At 43.1% G+C, this 25,063-nt stretch overlaps 1 protein-coding gene across 1 annotated transcript; it reads right to left on the reverse strand.

Moving 5' to 3' along the window:
• Positions 1-12,219: 12,219 nt before the first annotated feature.
• Positions 12,220-18,580, reverse strand: LOC112855821 (acyl-coenzyme A thioesterase 1-like). Its single transcript, XM_086709344.1, has 3 exons — positions 17,276-18,580; positions 15,234-15,436; positions 12,220-12,876 (listed from the first exon to the last, which is right to left on the reverse strand). Exons 1-3 carry the CDS (start codon positions 17,844-17,846, stop codon positions 12,277-12,279), a joined length of 1,374 nt encoding a protein of 457 aa, XP_086565470.1. The 5' UTR covers positions 17,847-18,580; the 3' UTR covers positions 12,220-12,276.
• Positions 18,581-25,063: the final 6,483 nt, after the last annotated feature.

The following is a 25,063-nucleotide window of genomic DNA, read 5'->3' on the forward strand; positions in this document are numbered from 1 at the left end:
CTAGGCATGTGACCACGTGTACTCTGAGTGTGGGAGGACTTTATACTGTGGCTGTGGGTTTTCTCTTATCCTGAATGTTATTTATTTATTTATTTATTTATTTATTTATTTATTTATTTATTTATTTATTTATTTATATTTATTTATTTGGGGAAGGGGAGGAGCAGAGAAAGAGGGAGAGAGAGAGAATCCCAAGCAGGCCTCACACTGTCAGCACGGAGCCCAACAGGGGACTCGATCTCACAAACCATGGGATCATGACCTGAGCTGAAATCGAGAGTTGGATGTTTAACCAGCTGAACCACCCAGGTGCCCCTTATCCTGAATTCTTAAAGCTAAGTAAACTTTGGGGCACCTGGATGGCCCAGTCGGTTAAGCGTCTGACTTCCTCCACTCAGTTCATGATCTCAAGGTTTGTGAGTTCGAGCCCCGCCTCAGGCTCTGTGCTGACAGCTGAGAGTCTGGAGCCTGCTTCAGATTCTGTGTCTCCCGCTCTCTCTGCCCCTCCCCTGCTCCGCACCCTGTCTCTCTGTCTCTCAAAAATAAATAAACACGTTTAAAATATAGATAAATAAATAAATAAAGCTAAGTAAAGTTGGTGCTGAGTAAAGCCTATTTGTTTCCTAAATTTGTGTAATCCAAAGCCAAGACGATTGCTATTAAGACAGTGTTTGCTGGACGTGGGGACCTCCCATTGGGTGGAGACCAGCAGCATAGATGATGAAAGAATTCACCCAAGGCCAAACAAAGGAGGTAGAAGTTTATTGAATACAGTGCAAGGGAGCAGAGGACAGTACAGCAAAGGAGAGACTACGTGCCAGGAGGCAGTGGTGGGGGCTGTCGTTAAGGGGGAAGGTGAGGAGGTATGGGAACCTATGGAATTTAACTTTGGTAACTGTGTCCGAAGGTAAGTAACCCACTGGTCAGCTAGGACTTCTGGTTATTTTGAGGTGGGTTGCCGAATGGGCCTATTTGTAGTCAGCCCAGGGGTTATTACCATGGCTCCTTCTACCTTGCTCAGGTTTCTTTTGCTAAAATTGGTTGCCTAGAAGTGGCCTCTACACTGGAATTTTCCATACCTTAATTTTTTCTTGTACATTTCCCACCTCTTACTGTTTCAGCAAAATTATGAGAGGTTTTTTAAACTCTTCCTTCCAAATTCCTAATTTGGCTATTTAGCCATAGCCATTTTGTTTTTCAGCTTATCTACTGAATTGTTTATCTCAGCAATTATATTTGTAATTTCCCTTTTTTTTAAGACTAAAAAAATTTTTTTAAAGTTTACTTATTTTTGAGACAATGCAAGACACAAAGTGCAAGCAGGGGAGGGGCAGACAGAGGGAGACACAGAATCTGAAGCAGGCTCCAGGCTCTGAGCTGTCAGCACAAAGCCCGATGTGGGGCTCGAACTCACGAACCGTTGGATCATGACCTGAGCTGAAGTCAGATGCTTAACCAACTGAGCCACTCAGGAGCCCCTTAAGATTTTATTTTTAAGTAATCTCTACACCCAGCATATGGCTCAAACTCACAACCCCTAGATAAGAGTTGCACACTTCACCAACTGAACCAGCCAGGCACCCCTATATTTGTAATTTCCAATGAATTCTTTGATTCCTTTTTTAAATTGCAATTTTTTCTCATTTTCATGTGAAATATCTTCAAATGCCAAATCTGAGGATGCGGAGAATTTTTTCTAAGTTATATATGGTTCACTGGATCATCTGTGTTTACTTTCGGGTCAGTGGTTCTGTTTGCTCAATGTGGTCCTTGTGATTCGTGCTGCTGGTTTTCCTCATGATCCATTTATATTTATAAACAAAGGATTAGACTAATTGGTATAGGTAGATTGCAAGTTCCCTCAGCAGTTGCAGGAGTCTTTTTCCTCAACAGGCCTCTCTCCTCAACTCCTCAACGGAGAGAGTAAACCCCCAGTTACAAACAGTATGACAGTTATTTCCCAGCCTCCTCTGTAGTTCTGTTGGGTGTGAATGATTAATGATGAGGGAGTGTGAGGCAAGCTGAGGGCAAAGTGCAGGCTAACAGCACCCGCCCTTCCCACATACACATGGGATATGTGTGATATTCCTCAGACACTCCTGGCTACCCAAGAACAAGGGAAAGGAAAGAAAACATGGTTGACTGATAGAGATCACAGTCACGCAGGACGGGAGTTTCCTTCAGTTTATGGATAACTTAGTAAACTGCAAGAAAAGGGCAATCTTATCCATAGCCTAATCTCCAGAAATCTATATAGACTCCATTTCCTGGAGCCCTAATATCACTCTCATTAAGATGTAAGGAGGTTTAAGTGCTTGCCATGGTGATGTGGGAGACAAAGGCAAATGAAAAATTAAATTCCCTTACTGACTACAGCCCAATGACAAGTCCTTGAAACAGGCAGAGTGACCTTCCTCTAGAAGTTCAGCTGCCTTGATGATGACACTTTGCTAGGGGCAATAGGGAATCTGGCTTAACATTATCCTGACCCCCCAGGATTCTGTAAATCTACCTTAACACATAAAAATTCCTTTGGAAACTTCCTTTATCTCAACTCCCCCAAGATATATGCTGGCAGTCATACTCCAAGCTTATGGTTCCCTGATATACATCTGAAGGGTCTCATGACTGAGGTTTTACTAAACGGTAATAAATGGTGTTTTCCTAATAGCAGCTGGACCCTCAAGGTCCTGGAAACCTTGCCTCCAAAATATCTTAGAGACTTACTCTATCCCTGACCCCCTCCCCACCTGAAGGCATATAATCAGTTACCCTGTCGCAACCCCAGTGCAGCTCTTTCTGCCCAAGGGTCCTATCCCCGTGCGTTAATAAAATCACCTTTTTGCACGAAAGACGTCTTAAAGATTCTTTCTTGGCTGTCAGCTCCAGACCACCCCATCATCACCCCAAAACACCATCAACTAAGTACTAATGGGATGAGGGCAAAAATTATACACCCTAGGCTGGTCATAAAACACGACTCCTTTTCTCTTTCCTTCACATGGCAATTTTGGAAGCCAACCCAGATGTTCCAAATGGCAGGGCTCCATCATAGAAGCCTGGATCCATAAATCAATGCTTAAATAACAGCTACTTAAGTTTGGTTCCCAACTTGCTTCAAATTGTGAGGATAGTGACAAACCATTGTTGTTTTAAGCCACTGAGATTTCAGTTACCAGGGCATACCTAGCATAACCTAAATAATTCTTACCATGCCCAGGGCAATTGGTCCAGAGAGTCTTCATGTTCTTTGTGTTTGTTCATTTTGAGTAAGATTTTTTTTTTTTTTTTGAGCAGTTCATTTTTGAATAGTCTCCCCATATTTGGCCTATGGTTTCTTTCATTCATGTCTATCCCATTTCTTCTGTGTTTTATATTCTAGGAAATCTTTATATTCTCTACACCTTTAAATATCACTCTTTTTTAATTTTCTAAGATTGTTATGGATTTATTCTTTTTTCTTTTTTTATTTTAAGTAGGCTTCATACCCAATGTGGGGCTTGAACTCACCACCCCTGAGGTTAAGAGTCATGTGCTGTATGGATGTATGGACTGGGCCAGCCAGGCACCTGTTGGATTTATTCTTTTTTTTTTTTTTTTTAAGTTTTATTTATTTATTTATTTATTTATTTATTTATTTATTTGTTTTGAGAGAGAGAGCAAGCGTGAGTGAGGGAGGGGCAGAGAGAGAGGGAGATCCTTCCCATGAATTGTGAGATCATGACCTGAGCCAAAACCAAGAGTCAGATGCTTAACTGACTGCACCACCCAGGCACTATGAATTAATTAATTAATTTATTTATTTATTTATTTATTTTAATGTTTTTATTTATTTATGAGAGACAGAGCATGAGCAGGGGAGGGGCAAAGAGAGAGGGAGACACAGAATCTGAAGCAGGCTCCAGGCTCTGAGCTGTCAGCACAGAGCCTGATGCAGGGCTCGAACTCATGGACTGTGAGATCATGACCTGAGCCGAAGTCGGATGCTTAACCGACTGAGCCACCCAGGCACCACTGGATTTATTATTTTTTTTAAGTATGTCTTGGGGTAGGGGCCGGGCACCTGGGTGGTGCTGATGGTGCAGAGCCTGCTTGGAATTCTGTCTTTCCTTCTCTCTGTCCCTCCCCTGCTTGTGCTCTCTCTCTCTCTCTCTCTCTGTCTCTCTCAATCTCAAAATAAATAAACAAACAAACAAACAAAAAACTTTTTTTTTTTTAATGTGCCTTGGGACACCTGGCTGCTCAGTTGTTGGAATGTGCCACTCCTGATCTCAGGGTCGTGAGCTCTAGCCCCACATTGGGTGTACAGGTTACTTAAAATAAAATCTCAAAAAAAAAAAAAAAGTATTATCTTTCATTTGAAGGGATTTGGAAGAAGAAGAGTGATGAATTTAGTCCATCAAGTTCAGCCAATATTATTTCCTATATTTATTATCAATTTGTATTTTACCTTCTGAGAGCAGTCTTTTTATATCTTTTGGCCAAGTTTCTTATTGGTTCATAGAAGCCCTTTATATATTTCCTGTGTGTTATGTATTATATTTTCTCCTATTCTGTAATTTATCTTTTAATTTTCTTTTGCCGTACCTTCACATTTTATAATGTTCAATCTCTTGGTCTTTTCCTTTAGTGTTAAAAAACAACATTCAACCAAGCATATTTGAAGATCTAAGTGACCTTATTAATCGTAATTCATGAATTGGGCAGCATTCCATCTAGTAAGTGGAGGGGAGCTGTGAAGAGTTGTACAAAAGGGAAGATTTTTAGAGGGAGAGTGGGGCAAGACGTTATTAGCAAGGTCACCCTTCCTTAGGGAGAGGATCAAGGGGTCTTATTATGCAGATTACCTCATCTTCCTTTGGGGAATGGCTAGGGCCTCAGGACAGATTCCTCAGTAATTGATGCCGACAGAAAATTCTTGACTGACCAGTTAAGACTGTTTATGGGAGAGGTTGGAATTGGGGGTTAAGCCCAGGTTTGGTGACTTGGCCTAAATGACACCATTTTAGGCCTGTGATTTTGTTTTTAACAGTTTCTGGGTTTTGTGTCATGCTAAGGAATACCTTTCCCTATATATGATTATTACATTTTCTCTCTTATATTTTTCCCTAATCTCCTACTTGTATGGCTTTATTTTTTAACAGTTAAACATTTTTAATGTGTTTATTTCCCTTCAATGAGTTAATGAAGGCAGATCACAGGCATACCCAGAGATTTGTCATTCTTCTTTTGTTTGCTTTTAATGTTTATTTTATTTTTGAGAGAGAGCGTGCAAGCGCAGGGCAGGGCCAAAAACGGATGTTTAACAGACTGAGCCACCATGGTGCCCCAACAGTTAAACTTTTATTCCTTCCAGCATTCAGTTGGTCTTTTAAGAATTCTTTAGACAGGGGTGCCTGGGTGGCCCAGTTGGTTAAGCATCTGACTCTGGGTTTGGGCACAGATTAGGATCTCACGATTTGTGAATTTGCATATGTCTGCCTCTGCTTCCACAGCATGGAGTCTGCTTGGGATTGCTATCTGCCCACCCCCTCTCTCGAAAATATATAAATAAACATTTTTTAAAAAAAGAATTTTTGGGGCGCCTGGGTGGCGCAGTCGGTTGAGCGTCCGACTTCAGCCAGGTCATGATCTCGCGGTCCGTGAGTTCGCGTCAGGCTCTGGGCTGATGGCTCAGAGCCTGGAGCCTGTTTCCGATTCTGTGTCTCCCTCTCTCTCTGCTCCTCCCCCGTTCATGCTCTGTCTCTCTCTGTCCCAAAAATAAATAAACGTTGAAAAAAAAAATTAAAAAAAAAAATAAAAAAAGAATTTTTTAGTCATGTTAGTGACATTATAGTAAAGCTTCTTTTGATTGCAAGTAAGAAAAACAAACTCAAACTGGTTTAAAAGAAATTATGGGAATTATACATTGTAGGGGAGGAAAAATGATTTCTCTCTACCCTTCAAAGTCTCCTAGCTGGTCTAAGAATTAAATTGACATGAGGAGACAGATTAACAGGAGAGAAAAAACAAAGTTGTATTATGTGCACATGGAAGCCCAATAGTGAAATTCAGACCCAAAGCAATGACCAAGGCAGGCAGTTTTTAAAAAATTATTTTTATGGTAAGCAGTCTTTATACATTTTAGACAAAGATACAGTACATTTGTGAGGAATTAACAGTACAAAAAAAGACTTGTGTTTAGGAACTTAAATTAGTAAGGAATTCTGAACAGAATTTGGGCTAAAGTAGTAAATTAGTAAAAGATAGCAAAGTTGGGGTGGGTGGTGAATGAATTCACCCAAGGCAGAAGAGATAGAAGTTATGGAATACAGTGCAGGGGAGCAGAGGGCTGGACAGCAAAGGAGTGACTGTCTGCCAGGAGGCATTTGGGGAGTGGGAGGCGGCCAGCTGAGTTTGTGGGGGAGTGAGGAGGTATGGGAACTTATGGAATTTTCCATTTTTACTACCTGTGCCTGATTATTAAGTAGCCCATCGGTCAACTAGGGTCTATGGGTGTTTTGAGGTGGGTCGCCTAATGGGCCCAGTGGTCACTGTGGACCCTTTTCCTTACTCGGGTTTCCATTGCTCATGTCTACTGCCCAAAAGTGGCCTCTATAGTTGGTTTATACAGCCTTTTCAGCTCTAAATTCCCTATATCTGGTGATAAGGATGTCTCTTTCCCTTCTGGTACAGGGAGGGTGCCTTTCTCAGGAAAGATTTATTTCCTTCTTTCTGGGGGACAGAGGGAGTTCTGAGTGTCCTTGCACAGGCTGGTTTTTTTTTTACATAGTTTTAATTAGAAATAATCAATTTGTCATTGTGGTACATTTAGGGGTGTTCTGCCCAGGGCCCCTACAGCATCTATTAGAATGTCCAAAATCCAGAACACTGACAACACAAAACACTAGCAAGGATGTGGAATAACAGGAACTCTCATTCATTGCTCCTGGGAATGCAAAATAGTATAACCACTTGGGAAGACAATTTGGCAGTTTCTTACAAAATTAAACATACTTTACCATATGATCTAGCAACTGTACTCCTTAGTATTTACCCAAAAGAGATAAAAACTTATATCCACACAAAAACCTGCATACAGATATTTATATACCAGGTTGATTCATAATTTGCCAAAGCGTGACGCAACCAAGGTGTCCTTCAGTAGGTAAATGGATAAACAAACTTTGGTACTTCCAGACAATGAAATATTATTCAGCAATAAAAAGAAAAGACTATGAAAAGGCTATGAAAAGACATGGAGGAACTAAATGAAAGAAGCCAAGCTGAAAAGGCTACATACATTATGATTCCAACTCTCTGACATTCTGGAAAAGGCAAACATGGCAAAAAGACCAGTGGTTGCCAGGGGTTGTAGGGGAGGGAGTGGTGAACAGGTGAAACACAGAGGATTTTTAGGGCACTGAAACTATTTTGTATATTATAATGGTGGATTCATGTTATTATACATTTGTCCAAACCCATAGAATGTACAATACCAAGAGTTAAACAATGTAATCTAAGGACAGGTAGTAATAATGGGTCAATGTCATTTCATCAGTTGTAACAAATGTGGAGCTCTAGTGGAAGGTATTGGTATTGGGGGGGAGGGGGGCTGTGCATGTATAAGGGCAGGGGGCATATAGGAAGTCTCTGTACCTTCTTTTCAGTTTTACTGGGAACTTAAAACTGCTCTAAAAAGTCTTTTTAAAAAAAAAAACAAAATAAGGAAATTTATTGCATGGAAATCAAGAATAAGTCTGGTTTCATATTTGTTTGATCAATAGCTCAGTGACGACACCAAGAACGATTTCTTTCTGTCTGTTCTGCCATTCTTGATGTGATAAGGCGGCTGCCAGAATGATTGGGGCTTCAGGCTTCTTCATTCATGTTGAGTGGGAGAGAGAACATTCAGATCTCCAGGTATGTGACCTAAATCACATATTGTCTTTTTTTTTTTTTTAATTTTTTTTTTCAACGTTTATTTATTTTTGGGACAGAGAGAGACAGAGCATGAACGGGCGAGGGGCAGAGAGAGAGGGAGACACAGAATCGGAAACAGGCTCCAGGCTCTGAGCCATCAGCCCAGAGCCCGACGCGGGGCTCGAACTCACAGACCGTGAGATCGTGACCTGGTTGAAGTCGGACGCTTAACCGACTGCGCCACCCAGGCGCCCCAGTGTGCTTCCTTTTTCAAATACTTAAAACTTTTATTTTAAAATAGTTTTTAATTTACAGAAAAGTTCCAAAATAAGAGAGCTTCTGGATATGCAACACCCAGTTTTGTTAGCATTTTATATCACTATGGCGCATTTGTCACAACTAATGAACCAACGGATATATCATTATTAACTAAACTCCATACTGTGCCCGTATTTCCTTAGTTTTTCCCTAATGTCGTTTTTTTGTTCAAGTACCCTATCTAGGATACCATATTACATTAGTCATTGTGGTGTCTAAATGAGGTGTCTCTCGATCCGAGAGGGGCCCCCAAATGTGGGGTGACAATCAGTTGGAAGCTGGTGGTGCAGGAGGTAAAATAATTCACCTGAGGCAGAACAAAGGGCGTAGATGTTTAATGAATACTGGGCAAGTGGGCTGCAGGCAGGACAGCAAAGGAGAGGTGTCTGCAAAGGCAGTGGGTGGGCTCTGTTTTTAAAGGGGGAAGATGAGGAGGGACAGTGATGTATGGAATTCTCCCTTTTTGGTAACTGTGCCCAGTTATAAGTAGCCCATTGGTCTCTGTGCTGACAGCTCAGAGCCTGGAGCCTGCTTCAGATTCTGTGTCTCCCCCCTCTCTGCCCCTCCCCCACTCATGCTCTTTCTCTCCTCCAAAAATAAACATTAAAAAAAAAACTTTAAAAAAAAAAGGTAGCGCATTGGTTAGTTAGGGTTTGTGGATTTTTGAGGTGGGTCGCCTGATGGGCCTGTCTGTATTCAGCCAGGTGGTCGCTCTGGGCCCTTTCTGCATCCCATTGCTCAAGCCTGTTTGCCTAAAAGCCACTTCTACAGTCATGTCTCCTTAGCTGCTTCTTGGCTGATGGTTTCTCAGACTTTGTTTTTCACGATCTTGACAGTTTTGAGTATTTTGGTGAGGTCTTTTGCGGAATGTTCCTTAATTCGGGCTTGCTTGATACTTGAGACTAGGGTTATGGGTTCTTGGGAGGAAGACAGCGGACTTAAAGTGCCACTTTCAACACATCAGTCACATCAAGCGTACGTGGTATCAACACAGTTTATCACTGATGTTTACCTGGGTAAGGTAGCATTTGTCAAGCTTCCTCATCACAAAGTTACTCCCTGTCCCCCTTTCCATCCTGTACACTTTGGTAGTGAGTAACTAAGTACAGCTGCCTGCCTTTTGACTTCTTCATAGTTTTCAGTATTTTCTGGATTTCTAGAATAAACATACATTACCTTTTAAAAAAGGCCAATAACCCCCAATTTTAAGTCCTACCTATAGTTCAAGTCCCATCTGAAATGCCACTTCTCTTAAGTCCTCCCCACCTCTCTACCATGTTGGAGGTGGTTTGTCTCATCCTTATATAATACTGTCTCCATGGCACTTTTATTCTGTTTCACCTCTACACTAAAATGTTACTTCCCCCACTTGTTTATACCTCCATCTTATTTCAGAAGGGATTAAAGGAGGGTCTCTTCACCTCCCCGTGTCTGTGCTCTAAGGCCCAGTCAAGGAACATGGTCATCCACAGTTTTTTTTTTTTTTAAGTTTATTTATTTTGAGAGAGACAGAGAGTGCAAGTGGGGGGAGGGGCAGAGAGAGGGGGAAAATCTCAAGCAGGCTCCACACTGTCAGCACAGAGCCCAATGTGGGGCTGGAACTCACAAACCACAAGATCACAACCTGAGCTGAAATCAAGAGTTGGATCCTTGAACGACTGAGCCACCCGGGTGTCCCTGGCCATCCACACTCTTAACATCTTTTTGTTTCTGTCCTGAGGCTCTTTCAGGAACCTGCTCCACAATCTCTGAGGATGCTAAGTATTCCAGCATGATGAACAAGGGAAGAGATTGCCTTGGAGAGTATAGTCAAACCAGTCTGGTTTTTCTTGCCCACGTGCTTAGGAAGGCATGCAGAAAGCACAATCAGCAGTGCAGAGAAAGCTACCTACCTGCTATTACATTCCTGGGCATGGGTGGAAGAGGCATCCCTCAGCTCACTGAGGTTAGTGGGGACTAGAAACTATATAAGCAGCACATTTTCTTCATGTGAAAAAAAGAAAACAAAATCTTCGAGTCTTTCATCGCTTTTTGCTTCTTTATTTTTTTCAAAGTTTACTTATTTGAAGGAAAGAGAGAGAGCCCACACGCACCCACAAGAGGGGGAGGGAGGGGCAGAGAGAGAGACAGAGAGAGAGAGCATCTCAAGCAGGTTCCACAGCTAGTGAAGTGCCTGATGCAGGGCTTGATCCCACAACTGAGAGATCATGAAAATCAAGAGTCGGGTGCTTAACTGACTGAGCCACCCAGGCATCCTGCTTTTTGTTTCTTTTAGTTCTCAATTTTCTTCTATTTTAGTCCTGACTTGGCAGAGCCAGAAACCACAAGCCTCAAGTTAGCACCCTTACTAGAGTTTTTCAAAATGACATTTTATTTATTTAGGTGCTATCTGAATCTGAGGCAGGATTCTCAGTAATGTAGCGATTTAGAAAAATTCAATGAAAAAACAGAAGAGAAAGGGATATATAAATAATATAAATCATAATCCATATTAAGAAAAAAAGATCACGTTGCCATGTTTACATCTTAATAATCTTCCTTTCCTCAGGGCACCTGGGTGGCTCAGTCGGTTGAGCATCTGATTTTGGCTCAGGTCATGGTCTCACGGTTTGTGAGTTTGAGCCCTGCTTTGGACTCTGTGCCTCCCTCTCAAAAATGAATAAACATTTTTAAAAAGTTTTAATAATCTTCCTTTTCTTTCTCTATAATTGTAAATATATTTCCATGTCTGTGTGGATTTCCTGTACATATGCTATTTAATTTGATTTTCTCCTATTAATCTGTCTTATGTCAATATGCTTCTTAGTCCAGCTAGAAGGACTTATGACAGGACAGGAATTCTTGCTCCCCGACAGTGGAGACAAGGCTGAGAGCACTGAAAGGAAACAGCAACTTTATCTGTAATGTCCCAGTTTTAAACTTTAATAAAAGTTGCTTATACTTAAGGCTCTCTTTTCATTCCTGACATTGTTTGTATGGAGACTTGTTGCGGACTTTGAGTCTGGAGTTCTCTCTTGTCCAGCAAGAGAGTGGATGCAGAATTAAATGTGAGAGAGGCTAATGTCTGGGAGGAGACAAGAACCCTGAGTAAGGATCTTTGCTCTGTTTTTATTAGGATCAGAACGCTTACAAATGTGATGAACATGCAGAAAGAGACCGTGAAACCATGAACATTAACCTCATATGTGTGAGAGAAAGGGGGTTTCAAAGATATGTAGTGTTAAGGGTTTGGGTCAATACAAAACAAAATCTTTTCCGCTGAGCAGATGGTTGTTTACACAGGCATGAGGTGCTGTGTCTGTTTATCTTAACTTGCCTAAGGGAGAAGACAGATACAGCAGGCTAGCTCAGGGTCAACAAGGCACCTTTCTTTGGCTAATTAGCTCCACTCTGGGCAGCTTCACCCTGCTGCTGTCTATAGCCCTGTTGACCTATTCTGGACATTCCTTCCTGTGAAAGCAGCTTTCTGCTTTCGTACTATGCTGGGAGTGCTTTTCCCTGTTGACCTCATCTTGGACGCTTTCATTCTGTGGCTTCCCATTCTTATGCTTTTGTACTATGCTGGAGGCGCTTTCGCCCTGTTTACCTTTTCTTGGATACTTTCATCCTAAACCTTGTTAACCCATTGGTGCAAGCTCAGGGAATTCCTAAACTTATTCCCCACAGAGACTATTTTTATTTTTATTTTTTATTTTTCAACGTTTTTTATTTATTTTTGGGACAGAGAGAGACAGAGCATGAACGGGGGAGGGGCAGAGAGAGAGGGAGACACAGAATCGGAAACAGGCTCCAGGCTCTGAGCCATCAGCCCAGAGCCCGACGCGGGGCTCGAACTCACGGACCGCGAGATCGTGACCTGGCTGAAGTCGGACGCTTAACCGACTGCGCCACCCAGGCGCCCCCACAGAGACTATTTTTAACAGTAATGTTATTTAAAGAGAACGGAATAAAAACCCAAAAGCGTTAGCATAATACCTCAGATGAACTGACTTTAACGGATACTTTTTAGCATATATTGGTCTCACACTCACAACCTTCAAATACTGGGTTATGTTTTCAAGAGAGTCTGCCTAACTTTCCCCCACCCAAGTGTTTGTGGAAGAAAGTCTGGAGCTGCTTCCAAGCATCCACCTGGGCCATGGCATGAGCCCTGGGCTCCCCTCCCCAGATGACAGGACCACCCACCAAGGTGTGTAGGGAAGCCTGGCACAAGGGGAAGTAAGGAGGCTCAATATAGTGCCCTGCCCCAGGGTAACAGATGATTTGCGGCTTTTCCTTACCATGGGCCTGTAAGCGCTTAGAGGCCTCATTAGCATAGAATTCACTCTTCCAGTTGTGGTCATCCAGACCTACTAGGAACAGGAAGGCATTCTCAGCCCTTTCCACAGGAATGAAACTCTTCTGGTCAGGTCCCTCCAAAGGGCTGTTCAGCACATCCAGAATGTCTGCCAAGCCGTCTCTGGTCAGCTTGATGCGACTTTGCTCGAAGCCCACAGGAGGCAAAGTTTCATCCTTGTAGTGTAAGGTTCCCCCCACATTGGCCACAGAGCCATTGATTATGACGGCGGCGGTGATGCCTTTCAGGAACGAGGCCATGGAGAGGCAGAGATCACCTCCTTTGGAACTCCCAAGCAGCCCAACTCCCGGACCCTTTACCTGAGAAAAGAACAGAGGAGAGAGGAGAACGAGTCCATGAACAGTGCAGCATGATCTGTAGTGCCTGGAACTGGATACCAGGCAGAACTGAGTCAGAATCTGGGCTCTACCATTTGCCAATTTTACAACCTTGGGGTATTTACTTTTCTTCCTCTCTGTCTTTTTTTCTACAGTCTCTCCATCATCATTCTTGGGTGACTTCAACAACCATGTGGAGGACAGAGTAAATACTTTGGCTTCTCAGTTCCTTGACCTCAAACTTAAACAATGTTTTTTTCCCTACCCTGTCTCAGCCATCCACTCCCACTGTCATAACCTAAACTGAGTCATCATCAGTGAGTAGTTCATCTCTAAAACCTCAGCTTCAAGCATTCCACTCTCTGATCACCATCTTCAATAATTCCAGGCTAACCATTCTTGTACCACCCATTTCCACCTCTCGGTGGCCTTGACTGCCACTGTTGTTTTAACTATCAGTATGTCTCTTGTGTTCTTACTTGCCTCTCACTTCAGATTTCAAGCTTCGTTGTTATTATCACTTCCTTGTAACCACCCTTAACTCTAAGATCTCTCTGCCTTTGGTCATACTTTCCTGGGAAAACACTAACCTTGGTTAAACCCCCCTATTCACTTCCTCCAGGCCTGTATTTGTGCAAGTGAACACTGCTGGAAAAAAACTACACATTTATGCTGACAGAGCTTACTTTCATTTCATGACCGCAAATTTCAGATAAGCATCCATATTTCCCATCTATCCTGCCACATTTCACTTATGTGCGCTTCCCACTTCTGTAAAAGACTGTGTCACACCTCCTACCTCCTCAAGCCCCTTAACCTTTAACCTTGTTTCTTTCACTTTCAGCTCTTCTACTTGGTGGAGAAAATAAATAGCCCAGTAGGAACTGCTCCTCATTTTCCCCTGCGAGATCTACTTAGTGCCATGTGAACTCAAGCTCTATACCTTCTCTTCTGTTTCCAAAGAAGCATCTCTGTGCTTATCAAAGGCCCCCTGCTGCTTGTACTTGGGATCTCCTCTGCTCTCATTCTCAAGGACTTCACTCCTACAATTACATCATCTCCCTCTCCTCTTTCATAACTTTCTTCTCAAATGGCCCATTCCCATCAGTGTACTTAAATGCTCTAGTATCTCTTCCATTTTCACAACAGTCCCTCCACCTCACATCCACTCTGCCCTAGTTTTCTACTCTCTTTTACAGCAAAATTTGTGGAGACAAAATTGTCTATAGCTGTTCTTCTCGTCTTCCCTTTTCTACCTAATCCCCTCAGGGTAGCTTGGGTTTGCACTATTCCACAAGGACTGCTCTTGCCACAGTTACCAAAATCTTCTATTACAAGTGGCCATTTGAGGGGCGCCTGGGTGGCTCCAGAATTAAGGATCCAACTCTTGATCTCAGCTCAGGTCATGATCTCAGGGTCCTGAGTTTAAGCCCCACATCGGGCTGTGTGCTGAGCGTGGGGCCTGATTAAGTCTCTCTCTCTCAACAAATGACTAAACTTAAAAAGAGAAACAACCCAAAACAAACAAAAAACCAAATGGCCATTTGAGTCACCTGTCAACAGCAGTCTTTTTTTTCCTTATGACTTCTCCAATAGCACCCTTGACTGGTTTCAACCATTTACTCCTCATAAAAGAAAAGTACTAGGAATTAAATGATATGTTATTACCATCCCAATTTTTCGGAGGAAAGGGAGGCCCCAAGGTCATGGAACTAGTTACTAGTTGGTGAAATCAAACTTACATTTAACTTTAACTTTTGTCTGTCTACATCTTGTGCTGGTGCCATTACACCCTATCACCTTTTCTAAGAGTTCCACAGCTTCCCATCCACTGTGAGCTCTGAACTGTAAAATAAGTAAGGTGTATCTTCTGATCCTCTGATACTCTGAACCTATAAAGCCCTCAAAGCACTTCCTAATAACTAGCTTCTTTGGCGGCCCAGTTCTTCATTTAATACTGTGTTCTCAGAAGGGCCACAAAGAAGGGAGCATTGTTAGACACAAACATTTAACCTACGGCCTTCTGGAGATAAGTGATTACCTTCCCCTTTCCCTCTCCTTCCTGTATCGAACTTAGGGTTCTCACATGTGTTTGAGCTGAATATAATAAACTACAAAATACTGGAATTTAAAATTCCAAGCCGAAGAAGAACATCTTTAGTAGCAGAATATATGATAACATATAATTGCAGACAAACTGTCTACATGAAGTAACTATAAATGGTAATGTGTGTTGGGTACTGGGAGTAGCTGTTATGAATTTGTCAAGTTGTATCAAAACCAAGAGCAGTCAGGAGAACACCTGATACACAGATCACAAAACCTAGAGACATTCCAACCTCAGGATGATCCAGCAGGTAGTTCACAGCTTCTTCAAAGTACTCCAGGTGGAGGGTCTCTATGCCCTGGGGGAGGTCTTCATAGTTATAATAAGCCAGAGCCATCACAGCAAAACCCTTGCCAGCCAGCAGACAAGCTCGATATTCCGGAAGGCCACCTCCAACTCCAAAAATGTCCACAATCCCAGGGAAGGGCCCAGGTTCTTTGGAAGAAGCAAAACACAAAACTGAACTATTTCTTAAACTCTTTGCAGTGGTGTCAAAAGCCATGTGTTGTCTACTTGGTGATGTCAAACTTTTCTATTGACAATCAGAAATGTTAGAAGACGTCTAGCCTTCAAAGATCCAGACAGTGGCACAGGCTCAATCCACATTTCCCCTATGCCCAGAGCTTCAAAGCCCCATAGATTTTTTACAGTAAGTATGCATCACTTTTCTAATTAAAAATAATTTACAAGTAGACAATGAAAACAGCAAAACCACTGCCCACTGCCCCCCCAAAAGTGACAATGCCAAATGCCAGAGAACATGTAGAGCAAATGGAACCCTCATACATTGACGGTGGAAATGCAAAACAATACAGCCACTTTGGAAAACAGTTGAGCAATTTCTTTTTTTTAATTTTTTTTTCAACATTTATTTATTTTAGGGACAGAGAGAGACAGAGCATGAACGGGGGAGGGGCAGAGAGAGAGGGAGACACAGAATTGGAAACAGGCTCCAGGCTCTGAGCCATCAGCCCAGAGCCTGACGCGGGGCTCGAACCCACTGACCGCGAGATCGTGACCTGGCTGAAGTCGGAGGCTTAACCGACTGCGCCACCCAGGCGCCCCAGTTGAGCAATTTCTTATAAAGGTAAACATATACTTGATCATATGATTTAACAATCTCACTCCTAGGTGCTTACCCAAGAGAAATGAAAATTGGTGTTCATACAAAAACTTGTATGCAACAGTTTGCAGTGACTTTATTCATAATCTCTAAAGACTTGAAACCCAGCCTGAAAACCCCAGTCCTTCAACTGTTGAATGAATAAAACTGAAGTACACCCATAGAATGGAGTACTACTAAGAAACAAGAAGAAACGATTGGATATATGGAGCATGAATGAATCTCAAATGCATTAAACTAGACTCTGTTTATGGGACATTTTCACCATTTACACAAAAAGTTTGTACTTAACATGCAAAATCTGAAAAAATGATAAGGCAAACACTTTACACCCAACACCTTAAGAAATAACTCAGTACTAACTATCCAAGCCCCGAGTATCTGTGTGCCCCTTCTCTCCCTTTCCACTATGCTGAATTTTATCATTCTCTTATTTTTCTTTACAGTATTACCACTTATACATGTACCTTAAACAGTATTTTATCTTGCCTATTTTTTGAGTTTTATTTATCTGAATGGAATGATATTGAATGTGTTCTTCTGGGACTTCATTGTTTCACTCAGTACTCTTTTGAAATTCATCCATGTTGATTTTTTTTTTTTTTTTTTTAGGGAAACAGCTTCTTTCCTTCCCTTTCCTTCCTTTCTTCCTTTCGAGAGAGTGCAGGAGGGCGGGCGGGGGGGGGGGGGGGCGGAGGGGGCGGAGAGAGAGAATCCCAAGCAGTCAGCGCAGAGGCGCAGAGGCGTTGCTAACCCACCAAGCCTGAGATTATGACCTGAGCTAAAACCAAGAGTCAGACGCTTAATGGACTGAGTCACCCAGGCGCCCTATACCAATTTTCTTAACCTTGATATACTGTGGGAGTTAGAAGCAAACTTGCTATACTGAGAAACTATTTTAAAAGTCGTTAAAGACTTGGAACTACCTATAAAATGTTTTTGCTTTTACTTACAACTGTCTTTTCCATTTCCTTATGATGTCTTCTAACTGACCTCTAAGTTTTGGAGCAACAGAGCCACCTCCCCAGGCAGGGTACACTTTAACGTCCCCACAGACCTCTGCAATGTTGGGAGTTACATCCTTACTCTTGGTAGACGTGCAGGAGACCAGAGAAAGGCAGACAGGACAGCCTGGGACGCAACGCACTCACCAGGCGGCAGGAAGAGCGTGCCGCGCACCCGGCCCGCGCGCACCGGCACCCGCCGCATCCCCGGCCGCTGGAACTCGCGCTCCAGCACCGCCCGGCCCAGGAGCCGCCCGGCGTCGGGCTCGTGGCCCTCGAGCACCTCCAGCTCCACCGCGAAGGGCGTCTGCACGTCCCGCTTCACCAGCCGCACCAAGGGCTTCTCGGGCTCCAGGGCCCAGAGCAGCCCCATGGGCTCGAGCCCCGTGAAGCTGCCGCCCAGCGCGGGCGCGCGCGCCAGGTCCAGGAGGCCGCCGGCGTCCGCTTGGTACCGCGCGCGGGCCCGGAAGAGCGCGCCCTTCTCGTCGCGCAGGGACGCGCGCAGCGTGACGGGCTGTCCCGGCGCGAGGCCCCGCACCGCGATGTGCACGGGCTCGTCCCAGCCGCAGCGGCCCGCGGGCTCCAGGCGCCAGGTCGCTGTCCTCCGGGCAGGTGCCCACGAGACCCGGCCACCAGACCATAGCTTTGGAGAGCCTGGCAGCTGACCCCATCGGCGGAGTCCAGAAGCTCGCAGTATAGCCGCAGAGGAGGCCACCATTTTGTGTTTTGACTTTTGACCTCGTTTCAATGAACGCCGTGGAGAAAGTTTGAAACCAGTAGAGACCCTCTAGTGGCAGGCTGCCTCAGCTGCATGCTGAGAGCCCTGTGCGGCCAAGGAGGACGCCAAATTGAGCTTGGAGGGCCAGACTCTTGCACATCAGGTCAGTAGCTTACTTGTAAAAAAAAAAAAAAAAAAAAAAAAAGCCAAAGCGGCGCCTGAGTGGCTCAGTCGGTTAAGCATACGACTTGGGATCAGGTCATGATCTCACAGCTCGTGATTTTGTCCCAAGTCTGGTTCTATGCTGACAGCTCAGAGCTTGGAGCCTACTTCAGACTGTCTCCTTCTCTCTCTCTGCCCCTCCCCGGCTGGCGCACTCTCTCTCTCTCAAATATAAATAAATAAAAAATAAAAGAAAGAGCGAAAATAGATATACATGAACTTGGTTTATATACTGAAAAACCTGCACTTTTTATGTGGGATAAGAATTTCCTAGTTCTGCTTCTCATAAGCTTTTTGGCTTGTGCAGTGTTGGCTGCACAGGGGCTGGCTGCTGGCTGTCGAGTGCAGGCCTGGAATTGAGTCTTATCAATTTGTTGACTGATTCACTCCCGTTAATAATTATAGGGCGTTTCACTAAAAGTGTGCATCATGGTGTTTTGCTTGTATATTTACCTGTGTATATGCTTATCTTCTACACTATCCTACATTTTAGGGGCCTGGAGTCTTACTAGCTGTGTGACCTCAACCTCATTCCTTGTAGGTGTAAAAATAGCCAGTTGAGATTATACTGCATTGTCAAGTTGCTGTATTTAGGCAAACGTGATCTCTTTCTCATCCGGGACATTTCACCTTTTCCCCACTTTTTTTTTTTTTTGAAGTCAAGTCTTTAAAAATTTTTTTCATGTTTATTTTTGAGAGAGAGAGAGAAAGAGAGCTAGAGCACGAGTGGGGGAGGGGCAGAGAGCAGGAGATACAGAATCCCAAGCAGGCTCCAGGCTGACAGCACAGAGCCCCATGTGGGGTTCAAACCCACAAACCGCAAGAGCATGACCTGAGTGTAAGTCAGATGAGACACTCCACCGACTGACCCACCCAGGCTCCCCTCCCCACTTTTTCATAAAATCCACCCAGGAGTGGATATTTCATTAAACTTAACTTCAGGCCCTTTCCAAGGCCTTGTATTTGATTTTACATTCATGATTTTTCATATCCTTTTTATTAGAGAAACCTGCAAATTGTGTAAGCTTATTTCAAGCCCACAATTTGTGTTTGCCACTGCTCCCAATAAGGCCACCCAAGGACTTTTTACTTAGTTTTGAATGTTCTTCTGTCGTGCTGGTCATTAATCATGCAACTCCCTATAGCTCTAATTACTTTTGCACTGGTTCTGTGGGATATTTCAGTGTATTTTGGGCACAGAAACTAAAGAAAGTAAATAATAATAGCTAGCTCTTAATCCTTACAAGAACCTTATGAGAAAATTAAGGCCTGGAGAGGTGAAATGATTTGCTAAAGATCAAGCAACTAGATATACTGGGATTTATATCTCTGCAATCAGATTCCAGAGTCTGTGCTCTAAACCATTATGCTTTAAATGTCTTTTTTTTTTTTTTTTTTTTTTTTTTTTTTTTTAAAACAGCACAACAGTTTTCTTTTTTTTTCAACGTTTTTTTTTTTTTTTGGGACAGAGAGAGACAGAGCATGAACAGGGGAAGGGCAGAGAGAGAGGGAGACACAGAATCGGAAACAGTCTCCAGGCTCCGAGTCATCAGCCCAGAGCCTGACGCGGGGCTCGAACTCACGGACCGTGAGATCGTGACCTGGCTGAAGTCGGATGCTTAACCGACTGCGCCACCCAGGCGCCCCTGTCTTTTTTTTTTTTAAGTTTATTTTGGGAGCGCACACACAAGCACGAGGGAAGGGCAGAGGGAGAGACAGAATCCCAAGCAGGCTCAACTTGGAGCCTGATGTGGGGCATGATCCCATCACTGTGAGATCATGACCTAGGCTGAAATCAAGGTGGACCCTTAACCAACTGAGCCACCCAGGTGTCCTGTATTTTGGGTAGTTTTAATTTTCTTCTTTGTCCATAATTTCTATCAGAAATAACATGGCTTTTATAATTAAACAGTATTTTTTTAATTGTATATAGCAACATAAAATGTGCCATTTTAACCATTTTGTTTTAAGTGGGCTTCATGCCCAGAGCAGGGCCCAAACCCGTGACCTGGAGATCAAGACCCAAGCAGAGGGGTGCCTGGTGGCTCAGTTGGTTGAGTGTCTGACTTCAGCTCAGGTCATGATACCATGTCTGTGGGTTCAAGGCCCACATCAGGCTCTGTGCTGACTGCTCAGAGCCTGGAGTCTGTTTTGGATTCTGTGTCTCCCTCTCTCTCTGCCCCTCCCCTGCTCACACTCTCTGTCTCTCAAAAAATAAAATGTTAAAAAAAATTAAAAAACAAAAAGACCAATAGTTGGACACCCAATGGACAGAGCCCAGGCACCCTCATTTTAACCATTTTTAAGTGTATAGTTAAATACACTCACATTGTTGTGCAACCATCACCACTGTCCATCTCCAGAACTTTTTTATCACCCAAACTGAAAACCCCCCACAGCCCCTGGAAACCACTTTCTGTCTCTAGGAATTTGATTGCTCTAGTTACCTCATATAAGTGGAATCATTCAGTATGTGTCCCTTTGTGTCTGCTTATTTCAGTTAGTGTGTCTTTCAGGTCCATCCACATATGTAGCATGTATCAGAAATTCCTTCTTTTTTAACGCTGAATAATATTCTGCTGCATGTATGCAACGCATTTTGTTTATCCATCTACTGATGGATATGGGGTTGTTTTCACATTTACTATTGTGAATGTACTGCTATGAACATGAGTGTACAAATACCTGTATAAGAGCCCCTGTTTTCAATTCTTTTGGGTATATATGCAGAAGTAGTAGGATTGCTGGATCACATGGTAATTCTGTTTAATTAAAAAAAATTTTTTTAACATTTATTTCTTTTTGAGAGACAGAGACAGAATGTGAGCAGGGGAGGGGCAGAGAGAAAGGGAGACACAGAACCCAAAGTGGGCTAGCTCCAGGCTCCTTGCTGGCAGCCAAGAGCCGGACATGGGGCTCGAACTCACGAACTGTAAGATCTTGACCTGAACCGAAGTTGAACCAACTGAGCCACCCAGGCGCCCCTGTTTTAATTTTTTAAAATGTTTTTATCTATTTTTAAGAGAGAGAGAGGGACAGAATGTGAGCAAGGGCAGGGCAGAGAGGGAGACACACAATCCGAAGCGGGCTCCAGGCTCGGAGCTGTCAGCAAAGAGCCCAGCGCGGGGCTAGAAATCACGAACCGTGAGATCATGACCTGAGTCGAAGTCAGGTGCTTAACTGACTGAGCCACCAGGTGCCCAAATTCTGTTTAATTTTTTTTAAGTCTTTCAGTCTTTTCATCTCAGAGACCATGTCTTTTCACCCTTTTGTAAGGGTCCCAGGGTCTGAGCACAGCTTGAGCCCAGGCACTGAAGTGAGTGCTCATTTTCTCACTTGGTAGTGCTCATTTCTCTCAGTGGTAACCACCTGGATAGCATGGCCCCAGGTCAACACAACAGACAGAACCTTATGCCCAGAAATCTTCCCTACCGTCAGGACAAATTCGTTCTGTAAAGGAACTCCTGAAGACTAGTATTCTGGAAGTCTGGGATTTTACTATTAGAAATAGGGGATTTGAAGAATCCCTTTGTAAAAATAGTGTCATCAGCTGATAATCTAGCCAGGATTTGGGGACCAGGGGAGATGGAATTGAACTATGTGAAGGAAGGGGATTCAGTGGGGGGTGGTGATGAAAGGGGAACAGAAAAGACCCCAAAGACAGACCCATTCTACTTTACGGTTTGTTCTATCAGCCTAGTGATCTTCATGCCAGAGCTGGGTGTTCATGTGTTCACTGCTTTGCCTTTTCTCAGCAGTACTTATGAAGCCTAGTGGGGGAAAAAATTGAGCAGCACACATCTAGGGGTTTATTTTCAAAGGATGACTAAGGAATCCATTGTGGCATCAATCAGTAAATACAAGGCAATTTCCCGAAGTTGTTTACAAAAGGAAATTAAATAAATAGTCGAAGATACCACTGATTGAACCTGCAAATTCTGTGAGTAGACTCATGGAATTGTAAAGAGGTGGTTGCCTGGTAACCAATATAAACAGCTTTGGAACCTAAGAAACTACAGAAGGTTTAAGATGCTTTTTGATGACTGTGTTGTAGGAGGCCATTTTGAAGGTAATTTCAAAACACTTCTATTTTACCAGTACCTGAAAAGAGTTTTCGTCAGCTGAATGATATAAGACAGCCTGAAGTAGTTGAAAAGATTTTGATTAGGCGTCAAAAGGGTATTACTTCAGGTATCAACCACTACTGTTATCTTAGTCATGTTTTTCCTCTCTGGGCCTCAGTTTTGATATTTGCAAGATATAAGAGTTGGAACAGAGTCATCTTTCTGGCAGTTACCTTAGTAATCTCAGGAGTCGGCAGTATATCTGTGTGAGTACATGGCAAGGAATAGTTATTAGAAAGTAGAGGGGAAAAAAATGAAGGAACTTTCTGATGAAAAAGAGGCAGCAGAGAGAGGGGTGTGAGTCAAGCCAAGTTGAGGCTGTGTTCCCTGATCCTGCTCTCCCCACCACCAAGCTTCTTTCAAATATCCCAAATATAGCTCTTGGGGGGGGCACCTGGGTGGCTCAGTCAGTTGAGCGGCCGACTTCAGTTCAGGTCATGATCTCGCGGTCCGTGAGTTCGAGCCCCGCGTCGGGCTCTGTGCTGACAGCTCGGAGCCTGGAGCCTGTTTCAGATTCTGTGTCTCCCTCTCTCTGACCCTCCCCTGTTCATGCTCTGTCTCTCCCTGTCTCAAAAATAAATAAAACGTTAAAAAAAATTAGCTCTTGGGGCTATGGCTTCTCTCAATTTAATGTGTATGAACACCTGTGAGAGCTGGTTAAAATACAGATTTCTAGGCCTCACTTGCAGCCTACTCAATCAATATTCTGGGGTGTAGCACACAGGATTCCTCATTTTTAAAAATTTTTTAACGTTTATTTTTGAGACAGAGACAGAGCATGAGCAAGGTATTACTCCTTTTGACATGAATCATTCAGCCCACTTTAATTATTTCTGGAGAATAAAGGTACCCTCACCAGGGGGTGAGGGTAGGGGAAAATTTGGAACCTCTGAGATATCACTCATTTTGAATCTGGATTCTTCTATTAGGTTTTACTTGGAGGCACGTGGCCTAGCCCTTCCAGCCCCACTCCTGCCTGTCTAGCCTGGTTCTGAGAGGCACAGAGATAATGTTGCTGTTTACCAGATTGTGGGGCCTGGTCTGCAGTTATCCCAGGTTTGACTACAGGATGCCATGTATTCAATTTCTTATGCTCTCAGTATACAAAGGCACCTGGACCTGCCACCCTGTTTTGTTTTGTTTTAAAGTAGGCTCCATGCCCAACGTGGGGCTCGAACTCATGGCCCTGAGATCAAGAGTCGCATGCTCTACTGGCTATGCCAGCCAGGCTCCCCCTGCTTTTGGTTCTTAAGGGGATGTTTGTGCCCCAGTGTTGGTCTAGGTAACATTTAAGTTTGGATAATATGGAGCCTCCAAACTCCATTCATAGGTTTTTTTCTTCCCTCTCTATCCACCTTCTCTTTTAATTGCCTAGGGCCCCAATAATCCTAACCTGTAGCCTAAGTGCCCAATGCACCATCTAACTGTGGAACCCCAGAGACTTGCCTTCTGGTGGCAATAGTCCATACTGTAAATCAGTTAACAGTTCCTCTTAGTTGTGTAATACTTTGAAGCTTGCAAAAAAAAAACCCTTTCATACTTGCTCCTTAATTTTGAGCTTCATATCTACACCAAATTAGGTATCAAACTCTATTTTCAGATTGGCAAACTGAGACAAACTAGAGATATTAAATCACATCCCCAAGGTAACATGGCTGGGAAGTGCAGAACTTGGCCTTACACTTGTCTTCTGACCCAGTGTCCATCTAGGACAAGTTGCTTTTGACAAAACCCTTCAACATTTTGTCCTGTCCTCATTTCTTTTCAAAACACATCAGGTATTATTCCTCTTTTCACCAATCTGCCTTATTAGATGAGAATAACTATCCCTTGAGAATTTACAAAAAATGGCAATGCTAACATGGTATTCTCTCTGGGATGCTGGCACTGTAACCAAAGATTCTGTGTGTCACAGGCCAAAGAGTGTATATATATGTATTTTGGGACATCCAAAATCATTCCATATAGTCATCTTGGGGCAAAACTGGTCCTTATCTGTTTTTCAGGTGTTTAGGATCAAATGCCTCCTATCATAGGAGCAAGATATTGACACACTGACGTGTTAAGAATGATAAAATGTTCTATTAGGCAATACACAAGGCACAAGAACACTAATATTGTTTTCATCTAACAATTCATCTTCAACCAGTAAGAGTAGGCACTGTTTCAGGAAAAGTATCACTTGTGACCACCTTCTAACCTTGCCATAACTTTTTTACATTAACTTATAAAATACTCAGTGCCCTCATGGCCATGTTGCCTTCATGGTTGTGAAGAGATGGAACAACTAAATTTAGTCTTATGTGCAAAAAATCCTGGCGGGATATCATATTAATCACGTATGACTTAATTTGAGTGACATCTAGATAACAGCAGGCTCTTAACAAAAAGAAGTACACCAATAGGTCAGATTTCATACACAGAAGAAAGTAAAAATAATCAATCAATCATCATCACCATCATCATCATCATCAATCATGCCCTGGGAAGCCAATGTGGCATGGAGGTGAAGTGCTCTCAAGTTAGAATCTGGCAACTAGGTTTAAAACCTGGCTCTTCTTCTTATGGCCTGTGTGACCTGAAGCAATTTACTTAACCACTCTGAGCCTCAACTTCTTCCCATTCACATTCAAGACTGTAATATCTTCCCCATGTAAAGCCCTTAGCAAATTGCAGGCACACCTCATTTTATTGTGCTTTACCTTAATGCAATTCACAGAGATTGCATTTTTTACAAATTGAAGGTTTGTGGCAACCCTGTGTCTATCACTTCCATTTTTTTCAACAGCATTTGTTTACTCTGTGTTTCTGTGTCACATTTTGGTAATTCTTGCAATACTTCAGACTTTTTCATTATTATTGTATTTGTTA

The sequence above is a fragment of the Puma concolor genome, chromosome B3 (genome assembly GCF_028749965.1).
Source record: "Puma concolor isolate L17-30 chromosome B3, mPumCon1.1.hap2, whole genome shotgun sequence".
In the NCBI taxonomy this organism is placed as follows: Eukaryota; Metazoa; Chordata; class Mammalia; order Carnivora; family Felidae; genus Puma; species Puma concolor.

Excerpts from the sequence above, each read along its gene's own strand:
- LOC112855821 (XM_086709344.1), bottom strand. The coding sequence starts at position 17,846 with ATGGTGGCCTCCTCTGCGGCTATACTGCGAGCTTCTGGACTCCGCCGA. Across the intron at positions 15,437-17,275 it reads CACGCTCTTCCTGCCGCCTG|AACCTGGGCCCTTCCCTGGG; the intron begins GTGAGTGCGTTG and ends CTTCTTCCAAAG. Across the intron at positions 12,877-15,233 it reads ACCTGCTGGATCATCCTGAG|GTAAAGGGTCCGGGAGTTGG; the intron begins GTTGGAATGTCT and ends TTCTTTTCTCAG.